The following is a 19,892-nucleotide window of genomic DNA, read 5'->3' on the forward strand; positions in this document are numbered from 1 at the left end:
AGCAGTTCAGACTCCGCACATGAAGCTTCCCAGGAGCTCGCCTGTCCTACTGTTAGGCTCCCACCCTCCCTTATCTCCAAGGACACAAAGAGCTATGCATGTGGCAGAACAATGAGCAAGGGCTCCCTCCCACCATAGTTTCTGCCTATGTGGGCAACCTCTGGAAGAGGAGGGGATTTAGCAGAAAGTAGGAAGCAGGAACTTCCGGGCAAGTGTGCTATGGAAGCTGGTCCGGCCTTGAGGCTCCTCTGCATTGTCTGCTGTTTTCTTGAATAAAGAATGTCTCTGCATTAGCGTGCTGACCTGCATCTGAACTAGCCCTGACACCTCTGTGCCCCATCATCCATTTTTGCATTTTAAATTTCCTGCCTGTTATTTCTGCTCAGATGTTTCACACTGCCTCCAGCTCGCTACGTCCAAGGCTGGTGCTCTTCTCATTCCCAGCAAGCCTCTTCAGTATTCATTTATAACATTGCCATTCACCGTATTAAACAAGCACGCAACCTTGGCTTTATATTTGACCCCCTTTCTCATCTGCTTCCTATATTCAATCTGTCACCAAGTCAGGTTGCTTCTCCTCTTACAGGATTGCGAACACATAATCCTCCCTCTCTTGATGCAAAATCTTAGTCAACGTTCTGATCACCGCCTGCCTTAATGACTTCTCCTCTCTGGCCTTTCTTTACTGCATCTCAGCCCCCTCATCTCTCCCTGGAACTTTGCTGCCTTAACCTCCCTTCCTTAACCTCCTGCATTGGCTCCTTGCCTCTGCCAGATTCAGTACAAAACCTGCGTTGTTACCTGCTAGGCCCTCCCTGACCTTGCCCTCATTCATTTCTCTGTTCTTGTACTCCAATAGACTGCTGCTCCTCTAGCTCTTCTGCCACCCTCAGTGATCGGGAGGGATTATATCCAGTTAGTGTCCCTCTGCTCTTTTTATCCAGGGGAATCTTAACAGTAGAGGGACAGAAATCAAGGCAATATTTGAGGATACTCTTTTCTCCTTCACCCCACCAAAACTGCTCCAGAAGGTTAGCAGGCTTCTGGAATAGTATGGGAAATGGGTGATCTCGGTTTTCGTTCTGCTGACTTCGTTCTGCAAGTTCATAGTCTTCCGTCAGCAAAGGGACATTAATTGGATTTGACCTAAGTTTTCCTGCTCCCTCAGTCACTTCCACCCTTTTCGCTGCTTAAACCTTGTGCTCTCTCCTAGAACACCTTCACAATGCCACCTCTTACATTGTCCAACCCCCCCCCTCGAAAACCCCTTTCCACGAAACATTTGGCACATTAGCCCTCCTTCCCTACTGAGGCCTCAGCATATTTGTAAATACACTGAACACAGATACCTTTCCTTGGTGGGTTTTGTCTCATCTGCATGTTGTTATTGTTTAGTTGTTTAGTCGTGTCCGACTCTTCGTGACCCCATGGACCAGAGCACGCCAGGCACTCCCGTCTTCCACTGCCTCCCGCAGTTTGCTCAGACTCATGTTGGTAGCTTCGAGAACACTGTCCAACCATCTCGTCCTCTGTCGTCCCCTTCTCCTTGTGCCCTCCATCTTTCCCAGCATCAGGGTCTTTCCCATGGAGTCTTCTCTTCTCATGAGGTGGCCAAAATATTGCAGCCTCACCTTCAGGATCTGTCCTTCCAGGGAGCACTCAGGGCTGATTTCCTTCAGAATGGATAGGTTTGATCTTCTTGCAGTCCATGGGACTCTCAAAAGTCTCCTCCAGCACCACAATTCAAAAGCATCAATTCTTCGGCGATCAGCCTTCTTTACGGTCCAGCTCTCACTTCCATACATCACTACTGGGGAAACCATAGCTTTAACTATATGGATCTTTGTCGGCAAGGTGATGTCTCTGCTTTTTAAGATGCTGTCTAGGTTTGTCATTGCTTTTCTCCGAAAAAGCAGCCGTCTTTTAATTTCGTGACTGCTGTCACCATCTGCAGTGATCAAGGAGCCCAAGAAATTAAAATCTCTCACTGCCTCCATTTCTTCCCCTTCTATTTTCCAGGAGGTGATGGGACCAGTGGCCATGATCTTGGTGTTTTTTTTGATGTTGAGCTTCAGACCATATTTTGTGCTCTCCTCTTTCACCCTCATTAAAAGTTCTTTAATTCCTCCTCACTTTCTGCCATCAAGGTTGTGTCATCTGCATATCTGAGGTTGTTGATATTTCTTCCAGCAATCTTAATTCCGGCTTGGGATTTATCTAGTCCAGCCTTTCGCATGATGAATTCTGCATAGAAGTTAAATAAGCAGGGAGACAATATACAACCGTGTTCCTATTCAGTACAGATAGTTAATACCACTTTAATTGTCATACCCCTCAAAATAATACTGAAAGAATGCTGGATATATTTTTTTAAAAAAAATCTTAGTAATAACTATTAAACTAATAGAAGTCTGTTTAATAAATATACCGTAAGCCTGTTACAAGCATGCTCTGCTGGGGATTCAGGCAATTAAGTGTTCATCCAATGCCTTTAATAAGATTATATTTTAAAAGTTATGTGGAAAGACACGGGCTACAATTTGGAAATTCTTTCAGCATTTCTCCCATATTTACTTAGTGGTGTGGGAGCCACTTCCCTGTGTGATCTTCCCTCAAGTGTTCAAATTCAGGAACACTGTGCAGATGGAGTTCGTTGCATGGTTCCTTTCCCACTTATTTGAGGCCTGCGTTCTTCGCCAACTAACAGTTGGATAAAGAATAAGTAAATATCAGCAAAATATTCAGTCATCTATCTCCTTTATCTTGGCTGCAACAATTTCTCTGTCTCTCTCCTTTTCCTTTAGTACAGGGGTGTCAAACTCAAATTCACCGGGGGCCGCATCAGCAGTTTGGTCACCCTCAAAGGGCCGGTTGTATCTGTAGGACTATGTGTCCACTCTTTATTATCATAAATTATTGTCACTGCATTCAATTATTACTGTTTTTTGTAATAATGTAAGTAATAACTAGCTCTGAAAGCAGAAACATAGTCAGAATAATGGCAAGTAGATATTCAAATGTACAATTATTGTACAATTTATTGAAAAATGATTTTTGGTAACTGCACTGGGTGGTGGAGGCTCGCTAGGGTTTCATGCAGGACCTTTGCAGAGCTACTAGTACCTGGAGATGCTGGGGTCCTTCTGCATGCAGGACAGATGTTCTGCCAGTGAGCCACCACCCTTCACCAAAGGGACTGGCTGAGGCTGACTCACTGGAGCTGCTCTCCTGGTTCCAGGGTTTAAGGGCCAGAAGTATAAAGCAGCATCCTATGTTTCTGAGGAGAGGGAGAGGGAGAGGGAGAGAGGGAGGAAGGGAGGAAGGAAGGAAGGAAGGAAGAAAAGAGGGAGTGGGAGGGAGAGAGGAAGGAAGGAAAGAGGGGAGAGAAAGAAGAGTAGGAAATAAGGAAGGGAATAAAGAAGGAAAGAAAAAGAAAGAGGGAGAGAAGACGGAAAGGGAGAAAGAAGGAAGGAAGTAGAGGGAAAGAAAGAATAAGAATGAGGGATTGGAAGAAAGATGGGAAGGAAGGAAGGAAGGAAGGAAGGAAGGAAGGAAGGAAGGAAGGAAGGAAGGAAGGAAGGAAGGAAGGAAGGAAGGAAGAAAAGAGGGAGCAGGAGGGAGAGAGGAAGGAAAGAGGTGAGAGAAAGAAGAGTAGGAAAGAAGGAATAAAGAAGGAAATAAAAAGAAAGAGGGAGAGAAGACAGAGATAAAGAAGGAAGGAAGGAGAGGGAAAGAAAGAATAAGAACGAGAGAGAGGAAGAAAGAAAGGGAAGGGGGGGTCGCTGCCTTGATTCAGCGCCAGAAAAGAGCGCGAAGGGACCCAGGGGCAAAAAGCATTTCCCGTGCAGCGTGAGGCAGTGGGTGTCCGTTTTAGGAGAAGTGCGTAAAGCCTCAGAGTTGCACATTCGTGAGGCTGAGCCGCTGCTGAGCTCACGTTCATGAGGCTGAGCCGCAGCAGGAGGAGGAGGAGGTGAGGCAAGAGGAGGAGGCGGCTTGCCGGGTCGGTGCCCGGCAGTGCCGTGCGGAGAGTCCCGAGCCTCTGGGACGCAGCAGTGCTCTGTAGCACTTTGAATCCTCCTCCTCCTCCACTGCTGCTGGGTGCTTTGTCTGTGCTTCAGCAGCAGCAGCAGCAGCAGCCATTTCCAGGCGCCGAGCTGTGGCAGGAGGAGGAGGATTCAAAGTGCTACAGAGCACTGCTGCGTCGCAGAGGCTCGGGACTCTCCGTGCGGCGCTGCCGGGCGCTGACCCGGCAAGCTGCCTCCTCCTTCTCCTGCTGTGGCTCAGGGCGCTCCACACAGCGCTGCTCTGGCCGCCTTTCTAAACCCCCCCCCCCCGGCCCCAGCTGTTTGTCGGCGCTTTGTCGGCGCAGCGCTTCAGCAGCAAGGTCCCACTGCTGGGTCCCGCTGGCTGGGGCGCTCAGCGGGCCACATGACAAGGTCTGGCGGGCCGGATTTGGCCCCCGGGCCTTGTGTTTGACACCCGTGCTTTAGTATGAAGGAACCCATTGTTTCAATTTGTATATGACTATAAACACCCCAATCGATGGCCCTGGGAAATAATTAATTCAATTCAAACCTGCCAATGGCAGGAGAGAGCTGGAGAATCTTTATGGCTTGTGAAGAGGACCCCCCCCCCCGGAACCCAAAGAGGACATCTGTGAGGGCGGAGAAATCCCCCCAAATGGCCGGAGACTCAGTGGGGCTTTGTTTACGCTGCTCAGCCTCCTCTCCTAACAGCTAATGTGTGGGGTGGCGCAGCAGCAGCCTGTTTCTCCAGTGCTTCAGTTTTACTTGTGGATATTTTGTGGATATTGTGGACCCAGGTGGCGCTGTGGTCAAACCACTGAGCCTAGGGGCTTGCTGATCAGAAGGTCGGCGGTTCGAATCCCTGTGACGGGGTGAGCTCCCGTTGCTTGGTCCCAGCTCCTGCCTACCTACCGTAGCAGTTCGAAAGCACGTCAAAATGCAAGTAGATAAATAGGAACCGCTCCGGCGGGAAGGTAAACGGCGTTTCCATGTGCTGCTCTGGTTTGCCAGAAGCGGCTTTGTCATGCTGGCCACATGACCTGGAAGCTGTACACCGGCTCCCTCGGCCAATAATGCGAGATGAGCGCGCAACCCCAGAGTCGGTCACGACTGGACCTAATGGTCAGGGGTCCCTTTACCTTTATTGTGGGATGCAGTACCTTTGGTATGGATTGAAGGGAGAGCAGCAGAGAGGGCGTTTAGAGAGTGCTCCCCACTTTACGCGATTTCACTTGCTCATGCAGGGACCCGGAATGCCTCCCCCCCCAATGAAAGTAACGCCTGTATACACATAAAGCTAGCAGTTTTATGTGACTGCACACAATGTATATGCAATTGGAACAATATATGATTGGCTATTATTGCTATTGGGAGGAGGGAGAAAGCTGGGCCTGCATATGTGGTTCCTGTACATGACATGAGGTTCCACTTTAGGCAAGCAGCTCCATCTCTGCTCACAGTCAGTGTGAAAAGGTTGTCTGCGTCAGAATAAATAAATGGCTTGTGCACTGAAGCCATTTAAAGTCGAGTGAAATTTTCAGAACCACTTGGCTTCTAGGAGAAAATAAACCTGCTGTTTAGTAAATTATGCCTAGAAATCCCATTCTTAATACTGTCCTTTGATAGATTGCTTTTAGATATGGGACAGATTTGCAAAATTGTACAGCCTCCCCCCCCCCCCCCGCCCACCTGTTGGGCTTGTTGTTGTTTTACAAAATTAATATTTCCCTTTTTTAAATAGCCTCATCCTTTTCTTCCTTAACCCTCAAATTTAAGCTACGGGGAGGCTTCAAGGGCAATGCTGGCTTGATTGCTAACATAGCCATGCATTTCAACGCAACCGAATAAAGCAAAATTGTTATATGCTTCAGAAAGCTCTTAGGCAATACACCCGGCTCAAGCGGACCAGTCTGAGTTTATTCTGAGAATGATAATCACTTTGTAAGGATAGGAGAACACAGCTGGAGGGCCACTGGACCCTTTCCTTCCAAATGACAAAGTGTATTTGTCAGAAAACCCCGACGCTGGAAAAATTCATGCGGTGATTTACATATTTTAAAAGACTGAGCTGAAAAGAAGCACTTACCTAACTCTGTGAACCTGGAAAAGCATTTAATTAGTCATATAGGCAGCTCTATGGTAGGGGGGAAATAAGCTAGCAGCATTTCAGCTTAATTTGGGAAGAGAAAGTAAGAATTATGTAGAGGGTGAAGTTTCTGTTAGCACATTTTAAAAGAAAATAGTGCTGTGAATTTCAGTGGTCCTTCTTTTGTTAACTGTCTGTTCACTGAGCACCTCATGTTGCCACATCAAGAGTTTATACCATGGGTAGGCAAACTAAGGCCCGGGGGTCGGATCCAGCCCAACCGCCTTCTAAATCCTGCCCACAGACGGTCCGGGAATCAGCGTGTTTTTACATGAGTAGAATGTGTCCTTTTATTTAAAATGCATCACTGGGTTATTTGTGGGGCATAGGAATTTGTTCATCCCCCCCCCAAAAAAATATAGTCCAGCCCCCCACAAGGTCCGAGGGACAGTGGACCGGCCCCCTGCTGAAAACGTTTGCTGACCCCTGGTTTATACAGTTGCTTGAGGGAAATCAGCTTCATGAAAGCATCTCCTTTATACTTTGATCCACCCAAATTGCTACATTTGTTGAGAAGCCAAGGTTAACCAAATTAACGGAAATTGGTCTCTTTCCCTATTCATAGAGTACAATCCTTTATGTCAGGCATCCCCAGACTTCGGCCCTCCCAGATGTTTTGGACTACAATTCCCATCATCCCTGACCACTGGTCCTGTTAGCTAGGGATCATGTGAGTTGTAGGCCAAAACATCTGGAGGGCCGCAGTTTGGGGATGCCTGCTTTATGTGTTTAGTAATAGATAAGTTCCTTTGGACTTACTCTCTGGTAAACATGTTTGGAATTGCATTCTTTAGAGGTATATGGTGAGGCTAAATCTGTTAAGGCAAACATTTGTGATGTATATTTTTCAAATACAGCATTTACCAATGGTGGAAGAGAATGAAATGCCATATGGTCCATTTAATGTGACTTTTCCACCTACACAGGGGAGAATGCATCCGTGAGATAAAATTATATTGTCCTATTACACAATAATTGATTTTGCCTGTGATTACACTTGCTTAATAGTTACTTATAGTTCCCAAACAAATGCACCTGTGACAAAATTAGCACTCTTCAAAGAAAAGATGCGCATATGTTGGTTTTGCCTCCTGCCACAAAAATCTCCTGGGGTTTAAGATGTGGAATCTGTTTAGGATCACTAAAAACTATGTGTTAAAGGTGCATTGTATAGTTTCCGTGTGTCTTCGATGTAGGCTGGCTTTCCTATTAATTTTAGTCACATAGCCATTGAAATCCCAGCAAAATTCTGAGATGAAAGTAGATCAACCTTAATATAGCAAAAATGAAAGGTTAAAATTGTGGGTCCAATGCATCAGGTAAAAACATTATTAACTAGATAGGAGAGTCTGTTGTAAAAGGCATGCTAGGCAGGGACTAATTTTCTTTTCAAACCAATTTTGCACTCCGAATGCACTGAAAACTTGGTTTGCATCGTTCCTGTATTAGCCAAACAAATCTCAGGAAACAGGCATTTGGTAAACATGAGATTCACTGAGCAATGTGCAGCCCATAATGTGCAGCGATCGGAGGTTGCCTCGCAAGACGGTTTTCTATGGCCGCCGCTTCGTCTTGCGAAGCGTGGCCATAGAAAAACAAACCTCCGACTGCAAAGTCCAGCGTGCAGCGAAAAATTGCCAGGGCTTTTTGCCGCCTGCCTTCCCCTTGGCTTGGGGAAGGCAGGCGGCAAAACACCCCCACACCGCCGCACTTCGGCTCCGGGGTTCAGAGCCGCTTGTCCCTCCCCCTGCCCGACAGATCTGGCATTTGCCTCTGTCATGCGGGGGGAGGGAGTAGGGGAGCATCGGACCGGTTCTCCGCTTGTCCCCCCCCCGCCCGACAGATCCAGCATTTGCCTCTGTCGGGCGGGGGGAGGGAGTAGTGGAGCATCGGACCGTGCCGGGGGAGGCAGGCAAGAGGCAGCGGCGGGGGAAGACCTTCCCCCACCGCCGCTTACTCACCGCGAAAAGCCGGCATGGGGCTTGGCAGCGGTAGGGGAAAGGCACAGGATCGTTCCTTCGCCTTTCCCCCACCCGGCCCGACAGAGCCGGATCCAACGAAGCTTCTGAAGCTTCGTCCGATCCGGCTCTGTCGTTGGCAGCAGCGGCGCTTGCTCTCTTGGCTCGGGAAAGCGCCTGCCTTCCTTCCCCAAGCCAAGAGAACAAGCGCCGCTGCCGCCACCAATTCCCCCGGAGCCCATAGGAACGCATTAATTGACTTTTAATGCATTCCTATGGGAAACGGTGCCTCGCTAGACGAAATTTTCGTAGGATGAATTGAGTCCTGGAACGAATTAATTTGTCTAGCGAGGCACCACTGTATTAAATTTCATGGCCGTGTTAGTGGTGCCAAGTTTTGTTTTTACTGGCCACATTTTTGTGCCACAACTAGCAGCTTAAATGTGCCCAAATATAGCACATGAAGATCTTCCTTGCAAGGAACAAAAGTGATGTCCCTTTGTCTTGTTTCCAGGTTGCTTCTGCCCTTGGAGCAAGAATCATCTGGAAGAAGATACTTCGTGAATGGCCTCATGTTCTTGGGAAAGAAAACCCATCCAAGGATGAGATTATAGCAGTGTTCAAAGATCAAGGAGGCCACTGATTTCAGCATGCTAAATACATTGGCGTTTCACCATTCAGAATAAAGAACACCTTTCCCAACAAAGCAAGCCAACCTCTGGGGTATTGGAACATAAAAGGCTGATGGGTGCAAATAGTTCCTTATCAACTATCTGGCAGCCGAATGGAAAGCTGAATGCGACGAAACCAGTGGTAAAATTTACTTATATATATATGTGTGTGTGGAATCTCATAGGAGACTGCTTGCTTTTAGGCAAGGGTTTTCACCCATTTGTCCCATCAATCTACCAAGCCTCTTCAGGTCAATTTGTTTCTGATACACATTAAATCTAATTGGAATTCCATATTTATGGTGTATTTTATATCCAAAATTTCTGCTAGATAACTGATTTTTTTTTATTCTTCATTTGAATAAAGCATCTGGATGGGTCACTAAAATGAATATTTGCCCTTCTTTTATTTTCTCTGAACTCATATCACATAGAACTGCTTCTTAAAGGACCCTCAATGTAAAGCTCTACTCATTAAGTTTCTTTGGCTAAATTTCCTTTGATGTTAACCATTTTTTAAAAATACTACTGCTGAACCATTGTCAAAGTTCAAATAGTATTTTAAGATAATTTGCTGGCTTTTCTTTTCTCTCCATTTGAGAATACCTCTAAATTTGTAATTGCTTTGGGTACTTCTAGTTTTATCTTTATTTGCTTGCTGAAATGCTTCTTTGTATAAACTCCTTCCTTTGCTTACTGTTTAATTTACAGTCTTTCCATATTCACAGTGAATATATATGATTTCCATATTCCCCTAATTTTCATTTAAAAGCTCAAGTATACTATTAAGTTTCATATCCAATTTCTGGTCTGTATTCTCCAGCTACTCCTCTAATTTCCCATCCTGATCTTCAACTTCATCCTTAATTAATTCTACATTAACTGAAGGTAAAATCCCAGTCACGGAATGAAACAATATTAATACTTCCAAAACCAGGTAAAGAGCTCTCTTTACTCATATTTTATCTTCCTGTATCATCCTGTATCATTGCTGAACTGCAACTATGTTTTTTGCAATGATGTTAGGTTTAAGCTTTGATCATGTGGTGCAAAAATGGTTAAATAAGGATTTCTTAAAACAAGAACAGTGTGTAATATCTGGAGAATGGTAAATGCTAAAGATTATGTAAATTGGAAAAGGCTGGTTTCAACCACTATTTATATAGATTTGGAAAGCTTTTAACAAAATGGAATGACTTATTTCATTCATGTTTTACGGACATTTGGGTTTGGAGGTAAATGTAAAGATTTGATCTAGTTAATTCTAATATTCAGCTATCCATTTTTAGTGAATGAGGAGTACCCCTTGCATTTCATTTAGAGAAGTAGCAGATAAGGACACCTGCTTTAGCCTTATCTTTTTAATTTATAAGCAAGAAAAATCTAATCTTATATAAAATGCCCAAAGGAGGTACTAGGAACAAAAAGATGTCTTGGGTGAGACAGGGAAAGAACTGGCTGGTCGAAAGTCTATTTCGCGTTTCTTTTAATCAGGGCTGATTAAAAACTCCCAATATGCTGGGTTATGTCCATCCAACTGGGAAACTTAATTTCTTCCTTTCCAATCCATGAGACCTTAAACTTTGTTCATAAGATTAGTACAACAGATTAAGTAAACTATGTAAGTATAAATACATTGAATAACAGGCAGAAGGAATCATGAGCAGTTAGCTTTATTTTAGAAATAAAGTATAAATGCATAACAAAATATCCTTAAAATTCATGGGGATAAAGATTATCATGTATATTATATGGCATAGCAGATGCCTGCAAAGGTTTTACAGTTTAGTGGTATTTCATGAAGTTTTGGAATAGGGATTATTTATGAAAGACTTGTGGATAAATTTCCTAATCAATTCCTTATTGAAATAACAGTCAATTTTTAAAAAGTAATTCCATCATACTCAGGATTTTATGCATATTCAAATTGGAGTTAATTCAAACATGTTGTCACTTTCCCCTTTGAATTGCTTGTAAGATTCATCAGCCTCTGTTTGAGCATGTATACATATATAAAGTTAAATCAGTCGGAAGCAAGTTCCATTATTGTCATGTTAAAGGTCTTAATCAAATGCTATTTGCCTCACATGCAGCTGGCTGGGGTTTTTTTAATGAATGCAGTGCTATTTATTGTAGCTGAAATAATTTGCCAAATTAATTTGCTTTTTTCTGAATTGACCAGGAAGTGATTTGCCACTTCATCATCCTGTTTTCCAATAATGTTCTCAGCTAGAATCTTGCTGCTTTTCCAAGGCTATAACATTATTGGGGAAGACCAAGCTGCCGTCCCCAGAATATTTGGCCCCCTCTTCTTCCCAAGCTCTGGTCAGTATTTTTAGTGAGGTGAGGCTTGCTGCAAATGTGTCACTTATAACATACACAATCTCATCCGATACTGTAAACTAAGCAGATCTCAGTTAGCAAACACCACTTCCTTTCTGATATATTTTTTATTTTACTCTTGTAGCAATTTACTTCGTTTCTTCTTTCACACAGTTTATTTGCAACACATTCTACTTACTCTACTTTTTCGTGTACTCTCACAAATTTATAACTGTTCTTCCTTATATAACAAATTGCTTATTAACTTGTCCTACAAGTTTAACCAGCATAAATCAGCACTGGGTTCCTATGAAGTGCATTCACAAAACCCATCTGAGTGCAACACTACAGTCAGAATAGTCATATTGGGCATCATTTTGAGAAAGGCTTATTAGTCTAGATTTTCAGTTCCATGCTCTGGAACCAAACCCACATTTTTTTCAGCATTGTAAGACAGCCCTCATTGGCAGGCACTCCCTTTTGATACATTTAAGGTTTGTTTTTTTATGGGGGAAGAGTTCTTACTTGTTCAAAAACATCAGAAAAGCAGGTATTTAAAGTGATAATACAAAATATGCTGTAGAGGGGGAAAATGTTAGTGTTCAACTTAAAGCCATAGCAGTTTTAGACGAAGTACCCCATTGCTGCTATCTAAAAATGCATGCAGCAGTCATATAACATTGTGACACCCAGTGGAAAGCATTTGTGAACACTGTGCATTTGCTATTTAAGTGAGCAGCCTTAACATTGTGCTCATCAGCTGAAGTTGGATTCTCAGAAATATTACTTTGCGTATTGCAACTCTACAGCAGCTAAATGAAATTCATCTTACTCTCCTAGTGCTCAGATCAGTGAAAGTTTTAAATTCATTCAAACTAGGAAATGCATGAAAATGGCTTGATATATAAGAGTAAAATAAAGGTTTGTTTTTTAAAGCAGCTTCAAGAAAACTAAATACATGTTTTCTAAGAAAATGTGCAATGTACTTCATAACTGATCAGACCTGTAAACCATATGTGCACAACCATGCACCATTTTATTTCTTTTTAACCTCATTATTTCTATTTGGTTCTATGACTATTCTATGGTGTTCTCGAGACAGACACTTTTTGCAAGTGCCAAGTATTCTGAACATTAAACACAATGGGGTATTTTCCTTTTTAACTTCCTAATTAGGTTGAAAACACCTTTATAAATAAATCATTGAAGTTCCTGCTTCAGCTCCCCACTAAAGCTAAACAACTTTTGAGGCATCATTCTTAGGAGAAACATGCACACTGATAAAAGCTCTAAGTTTTTTTTCCTCCTGTGCTGATTTTTTCCAGTTCTTGAAATAAACTGAGCCCTGATCAATTAAAATAAACTGGTACTTTAATTGTGTACTGCACTACAGATTTCAAGAAATATTATATATAAAAATATTTAGCACAGCCAAATAGAGCTTAAAAACACAGCTACTACCATACTCCAATCCTAGAAGAGTTAGAACTCTGAATGCACCAAGGAGCCTAATATAACACCACCTCTCCTTCCAGATTTTAAAGCATGAAGAATCCCAAGGGATCTCGTATAAAAAGTCTACATTAAGAGCACAGCATGTGGCTTGAAGCAAGCTCCTGTGAGAAATCTTCCCCGCAGCTCAAGGTTTCCCAATTGGCACATAGCAAGCATCAGGCTGCCACATGCGAAGGTCAATAAGAACTTGGTTGAGTTTTTGCATCCACAGATTACGCTCTTCCTTAGTATCAGCCGATAACCAGTTCCTTAAAAAAAATGAAATGAAAGATTAAGCATTAATACTGACCTACAGGCCTTTCTCATACAAGGATAAAGTGGAACAGTTTCATTACCAAACACATTATTCTCTACCAGTACCTTACAGGTAAAGGGACCGACTGGGGTTGCGGCATTCATCTCGCATTATTGGCCGAGGGAGCCGGCATGCAGCTTCCAGGTCATGTGGCCAGCATGACAAAGCCACTTCTGGCGAACCAGAGCAACGCCCGGAAATGCCGTTTACCTTCCCGCCGGAGCGGATCCCTATTTATCTACTTGCACTTTGACTTGCTTTCAAACTGCTAGGTTGGCAGGAGCTGGGACCGAGCAACAGGAGCTCACCCTGTCGCAGGGATTTGAACCGCCGACCTTCTGATCAGCAAGCCCTAGGCTCTGTGGTTTAACCCACAGCGCCACCTGCGTCCCGATCAGCAGTACCTTATAACCCTGCAATAAGATCCAAAACAATAGTAATAGCAAAATTCCCAAATAAACCTCATGACTGGATGAAGAATGCAGATATTATACCTGCTGTCCAAATAAAGGAATCCAAATTTAATTGGAAAGGAAGTAATATGCCCTGATCTTAGGAAAATGGGAAACTTAGGCCAGCCTCCCCTAAGCTGGTGCCTTCCAATGCCCATCAGCCCTAGGAAGCATGGCCCAATGGTCAAGGATGGCAGGAATTAAAATCCATCAACTTCTGAAAGGCACTGGGTTTGGGAAGGCTGCCCTAAGGCATTGCTGATCGTTGGCGTGGCACAAAGCATCGCAGCAGGGGCCCAACACCTTCTGCAAGACCAAGACACCCACAAGACTCAGCTCTTGTGTGAAGAGGTTGCGTCAAATGGATAACTATAGTGCACATTATGGGATATGGTTTAATGGACACTTGCACCAAAATAAATTGGTTTAATATTTAAGGTGTTTCAAGACTTGGCTTTGCACCAACTGACTAGCATCACTACCTGTAAGGGTGACTTCCTACAGGGAGCCAGCCCCCATCATCCTGACGTCCACCTCACACAGCACAGGGAGCAGCAGTGGGTCTAAAGCAGCCAGGGGGGAGGGGAAAGACTCGGAGGGAGAGAGAAACCAGTGTGCGGAACAATGGGAAAGCTCAGGGGCGGAGAGATGCAGGCCAGGGCTCAGGGATGCTGGAGAGCCCTGCCACCGGCCGCTCAGGGAAGAGACTGAGAGGGCATCACTCCTTCCTGCGCAAGAGTAAAGGAGAGCACCGCGACGCAGGTCAAGGGGAGGCGTTTTGGGGTGCCCCGACTACTTTGCTGGCGTAAGAACAGACGTACGCCATTGCCGGATTCTGATTCGGAATGAGAGGTCATGTTTTCAGCTGTCTCTGCACTGTAAATACATTGCACAATAAAAGTCTATAAAGACAAACTGGACTCAAGCGGAGTTACTCTAGAGTAGCCACGACGACCCTCTTGACACTACCCATCCAGAAAAGATTAAAATCAAGCGAGTTAACTTACTTGGTAACACAGAGCGTGTCTTTGCATTGACTGACTAGCGTTTCCTTGTCATCCTCTCTCTGGGGCCTAACCGTAATGAGCTCAAAAGTGTTCGGCCGAGCACAGAACTCTCTGTTAGCTGGTTCGATCTGACGATTAGTGCAGTTCGCCAGGTTTATTGAGCCCATTGGATGCTGAAAGGAAAAGAAAAAAAGCAAGTGTTCACAACACAGAGAAATAAGGAATTTAAATATAGCATTTCAGTCTCTGCCTCAATGTGGAGGATTTAATACTTGACAGGGTGCCCATAGCTGCCTCTGAAAGCTGCACAGGAAGATGTGATGTCATTCACACCACTTAGTCTTTTTAACAAATGTTATAGAGCAGTTGGTCTAGCCACAAAGCAATGCTGCTACAGCAACACATGGATGTACCCTGAATTACTGTAGCTGAAGTAAAGCCTGACAAAAAGGTCTCAATGTTGCAGAAGTTCAGGCTGGAACAAAATCTAGACAGCCTCTAGCTTAAGCACTTTTTAGCACAATAATTACCTTGCGTTTTTCGTCATCCGGATAAGTCCAGTAGGAGATGCAGTTTCCAGAAAGAGCGCACCAGCGCCGATGCCAGGCCCCAAAGCCACTGACATCTTCGAACATAGTCTGGAGAGAGAAAGATCGCTGAACACCAGTGCTATTCCGACACATTTCTTAAGTCCAGCAGGTTTCCTTGAACTTTTAGCAACTGAAAACACTGCAACTCCTGTTTCCACTTTTCTCTGCCCACCCATATATATCTCAGCAAGTATGCCCACTCCCACTCTCCCAAATGGGCCTTGAAGCAGCCAGCACTCCACCGCTTGCGAATATCTAGAGTTTCCATCCTGCTTTTTTTAATATAATCTGATAAAAGGTACCATAAAATCACAATACACACTTCTAAAATTTATGGTATTTTCCTGTGGCACGTCTAAATACTTTACTGCGTCCTTCAGATAGTGCCTTTCTTAAGATGTAATCAACGCAGCACAATTCTGACATACAGAGATTTTCCTATCTTGGGATTGTCAGCCGTTTTATATAGCACATGGTGCCATCTGCTAGATCCAGCAGTAACAGGTCACCTAAACTAATAATTGTGGACGAACAGCCATGATCACATTAATAACTGCTTTTAAAGGACTTTTGAAAGAAGTCTAGCCCTGCTGTGTTAAGCCAGAACGTAAAGAGTCACACAAGGCTTACAGAATGGTTTGTCATGTACATAAGCTTTTATTTACCTTATATATCAGGATAAACTTCTAAGGACAATTCTAGAATTTCACTCCAGATAAAGATCAGCTTGACAAGTGTGGGGGTGGGAGTGGGAGTGGAATAATGAGCTTCATCTAACCAGCACGCTTAATTCTACATACAGTGTTATCCTGCCACATTTAGGTCACCTTGGGATAGACTAGGTAATCGAGCTTTTGTTCCCCTTCAGTTTACCTGATGGATTCAGCAAGTGAATAGCTCTCACAAGCCTCTCGAGTTTCTATACCAATAGTTTAGGAACGTTCACCACTTTGCAAGTAAGTCATGTTTTACTGCCTGTGCAGCTTTTCTGACTGATGTATGGGGGGAAGCTCATGAATCTGACCTTTAAAGAGTTTGTAAGTAAACCAAACGTGGTCTTTTTTGGAATTCACAAGGGTACATATTTTAAAGGTCTAACAGCCTCTATTTGCACCCTTTCTTTGCTGCATATTTTGTGATATAATATATCTGCTGGGGTTCTCTCACTAGGATACTTGCCCCAAACCTTAGCCTTGGCATGCAGGAATTCTCATTTTATATGCCTATTTTTTTCCATCTTGCCACCAACAGTGTGTGCATGTGATATAGATCTGTACTTGCATTCACTGATAACTTACCAAAAAACCTCTCTCTTCCACACAAGAATCTATTTGACATTTAATTTTCAGATAAATATGACCTTCCAGGGGAGACAAAAAAGGAACCTGAAAAATAAATAGATGTTAAAGCGAAATACAATTCTTAGAATCTTCCAAGTCACACCTCATGAAGACAAAAACCACATTCACTTGTGAGCATCATTAATGCCAGATATAGCACAACATTATTCACACATATTTCAGCTGAACATTTGAATGCTTAGATTCCAGAAGCTTTTGAGAAGAGGAAGTTGTCTCTGGCCATTTAATGGTCAGTGGCTGAAGAAAACCAGAAGCAAGGCTCCCTAGAATTGCCACAAAGCTGGAGTAAGTCAGGGAGTAAGATGGGAAAACATTGCCACAAGGCTAGACATGGCTGTTAAAATACACATGCTTCAGTAAGAAGAATGCTGATTTATTTTACCAAGTTTAGCAATACTGTTTTTGGCTTTTTAAAAAGTAAGCAGAATATTTTACACACATGATTTTCACCCTAGTCCTCAGCAGAGACACTTGTACCATGTATACATGCATGATTGACTTAGCAACATTGCATCCAATTATGCTCCTGGGATTATCCAATGTGTGCTACAATATGCACTCTTTTTAGGATTAAGGGATCCCACCTATGAGCCATTGGGGTGGGAAGAAAATACACACACCCCGGCAGATGCAAAAAACCTTCAACCAGCAAACTTGAGGTCTTACAGCCTAGTTTTTTTCAAACACAAAACCCAATCATACTGCGGTGGTGTTGCTTTTTTTTTTTTAAGAAAACCTCACTCATGTTAGTTGTGGTATTGTGTATTCTTATTATTGGATAGCCAGTACAGCCAAGTAACATCCAAAAGCAGAGAAGCCATCACCTCCAGCAAGACTTAAAACACAGCACAAAGCAGTAAGTCCACTTCTCCCAGGAATACTGACAGCACACTTGAAGGACCCAAACAGGCTTTCCAAAGTTTGGTCATGTCACTACAGCCAATTTCAGTAGATATTTTGTACATATTCAAAAACCAAATGAATAGCAAAACAGTACAGCACACCCATTTGTTGCTTTTATGAAGCAACATGACAACTCCAAATTCAGCTCTGATAAATCAGCACATTTTCAGAAGTGAATTTAATAGTATGCTTTAACTCTTATGTAAATACTGTATGGTATAAGCAGAGATATGCAAGACAATTGATCCAAGAGCTTCAATTTGGTAGCTTGTACAGTCCTACCTCGGGTTACAGCCGCTTCAAGGTGCGTCTTTTCGGGTTCTGCTCCACGCCGAACCCGGAAGTACCGGAACAGGTTACTTCCGGGTTTTGGCGCGCATGCATGTGCAGAAGCACCAAATTGCAACCCACGCATGTGCAGACGCGGGTTGCGAACGCTGTGGGTTGCGAATGTGCCTCCCGCACGGATCACGTTCACAACCCGAGTGTCCACTGTACTCGGAACACTACAATTCCAGATGCAGATATGGCATTCCTATATACATTTTAGAAATATAGTAGTGAATTTACTTTAGTCCCAAATGTATTGCACATGCCATTCAAGACACCAATGGGTTTGCTTTTATGCACACATTTAGAATAATCTGCATTCATGCACAAAGAATAATTTATGCCGTTTCCCCCATCTTTTCTTTCATTTCGAATGAAGCACTGTAAAATGAAGCACAGTCTTGTAATAACATGCCAGGCATGTTTTACAGAGTCTATATATCATACAAGTGACTGATGGTTTATATCCAGTGGAATTTGCATCGGATGTCAATTTTATTTCTGCTTATAACAAAAGCTGGCAGACTTTAATAGGTACTGGTAGGTAACCTCAGTCTGCAGTAGTAACAGGAAATGTAGATATAAGTGAAGGTAACGGATTGTCGCAGAGTGGTCAAGAGGCTAACCGCTTCAGAAAGCAAGTAAGTGACAAATTGTTCTATATGCCACTAAAATGCAATATGGTTTGCACACCTACTTAAATGTTCCTCTTTTTAATTGTGATGTCACCAACACCAACAAAGAAAGTTCTTCTGCTATAAAGGGTAGGCCAAATCCTTACAGGCTTGCATATCAATATTTCCTTTTTATTTCAGCTTCAGTAATTTAACTAGATTTTTTTTTTTTACACTTACAAAACAAAGTGCAGAATTCAGCCAGTAAATCTTGGTAAAATAAGAACTACCCCGAATTTCAGCAGTTATCATTAAAGCATTAACTGGAATGTAATGCTACATTCGAATCCCTGCGACGGGGTGAGCTCCCGTGGCTCAGTCCCGGCTCCTGCCAACCTAGCAGTTTGAAAGCACATCAAAGTGCAAGTAGATAAATAGGCGGGAAGGTAAACGGCGTTTCCGTGCGCTGCTCTGGTTCGCCAGAAGCGGCTTAGTCATGCTGACCACATGACCCAGAAGCTGTACGCCGGCTCCCTTGGCCTATAGAGCGAGATGAGCGCCGCAACCCCAGAATCATCCGCGACTGGACCCAATAGTCAGGGATCCCTTTACCTTTTAATGCTACACCTGAGCATGCTTTCTGAAACCCTGTGTTACACAGGTTTTCCTTGAGAGTGCATATATATAAGATCCCCTTGGTACAAGGACAATGAACAAGTACCGGTAGTACCTGCACAAGTGCACTGAAGGTAATAATGGACTGCAGCCATCATTTGTAGCAAACACCAAAAAAGCTTGTGCCAAAGTGATACAAGAGTAATTTATTGGGAGATTCTGCACCTGCTATCCATTCTCGTTTTGACAACTTAAGGTATATTTTTAATGCCTCCCAAGTTACTAGCCATACTTCTAACACCAGCTCTCTAAAGTAAAATGAACAGAACCTGCTAATACTGCAATTTACTCTTACCTTAGTAGAAACTAGAAAGGTTAGCAGTGTACTGCCCAAATGTCAGAAAGGTGGGTTAATGAGATGAGAAAGTTAAATTTTGCAAATTTTACAGTGTCCCGCTTTTAGCTTCTGATTAAGGTAGAGGGAAAGCCAAACCAGAGCTTCAAGCCAGAAGGGATACACACAATGCTGAAAAATGAGAACGCCTCTCAGCAAAACAAGTTTTTCATGAAACTGGCCGCTATTTACATAGCCAAGGAAGTTTATACACACAGGATAGTGTGTTCAAAAGTCAGGCTCCCAGAGATTTGCTTGACACGCAAAGCCCCACCTGACATTCTTCCTAAAAGTTAACTTTCATTCATCAAATCTCCAGTTCTGAGAATCTTAATGTGGTCCTTAAAGAAGCATGTCAGTGTAGCAATGAGCAAACTTTAGTGACAAGACATAAGCAGCATGCACTGGGAACTGTTTTGGAAGAAAACATAGCAACCTTATCTTGGAACAAACTACCCAACATCTCTTTTTCTTTAATTCCATAATTTATCTAGGAAAAAAGAAATGAGCAACGCTGAATGCAACTAAAGCAAAACAAAACGGAAAAGATAAAAACAGCAGCATAACACCAATTATGTGCCTTGCAAGATTCTGTTTCAGCTTTTAAGCTGAACTTCAGAGTGACATACCCAACCTAAATTGCTGATCAGTTTCCTACTGAAAGAAATGAAGCAAGTTGCAGAAATGGTTCAGT

The 19,892-nt window shown here is 43.3% G+C and overlaps 2 protein-coding genes across 4 annotated transcripts in view; one reads left to right on the top strand and one right to left on the bottom strand.

Moving 5' to 3' along the window:
* AOAH (acyloxyacyl hydrolase) overlaps positions 1 to 9,170 on the top strand; it is a 105,536-nt gene extending 96,366 nt beyond the window's left edge. The window contains exon 22 of the mRNA XM_035129543.2: positions 8,644 to 9,170. Coding sequence (XP_034985434.2) covers positions 8,644 to 8,772 — 129 coding nt within the window. The 3' untranslated portion in view covers positions 8,773 to 9,170. The remainder of the gene's footprint in view (positions 1 to 8,643) is intronic.
* A 1,733-nt stretch (positions 9,171 to 10,903) lies between these two features.
* ANLN (anillin, actin binding protein) overlaps positions 10,904 to 19,892 on the bottom strand; it is a 38,741-nt gene continuing 29,752 nt past the window's right edge. For 2 of the 3 annotated variants that reach the window (XM_060280575.1, XM_035129541.2), the window contains exons 21-25: positions 19,635 to 19,688; positions 16,280 to 16,366; positions 14,922 to 15,029; positions 14,392 to 14,564; positions 10,904 to 12,885 (exon numbers count right to left, since the gene is read on the bottom strand). In XM_060280575.1, the coding sequence (XP_060136558.1) occupies positions 12,762 to 12,885; positions 14,392 to 14,564; positions 14,922 to 15,029; positions 16,280 to 16,366; positions 19,635 to 19,688 (546 nt within the window). In that variant the 3' untranslated portion in view covers positions 10,904 to 12,761. The remainder of the gene's footprint in view (positions 12,886 to 14,391; positions 14,565 to 14,921; positions 15,030 to 16,279; positions 16,367 to 19,634; positions 19,689 to 19,892) is intronic. The other variant, XM_035129542.2, reaches the window with a different exon arrangement.

The sequence above is a fragment of the Zootoca vivipara genome, chromosome 12, assembly GCF_963506605.1.
Source record: "Zootoca vivipara chromosome 12, rZooViv1.1, whole genome shotgun sequence".
NCBI classification, from domain to species: domain Eukaryota; kingdom Metazoa; phylum Chordata; class Lepidosauria; order Squamata; family Lacertidae; genus Zootoca; species Zootoca vivipara.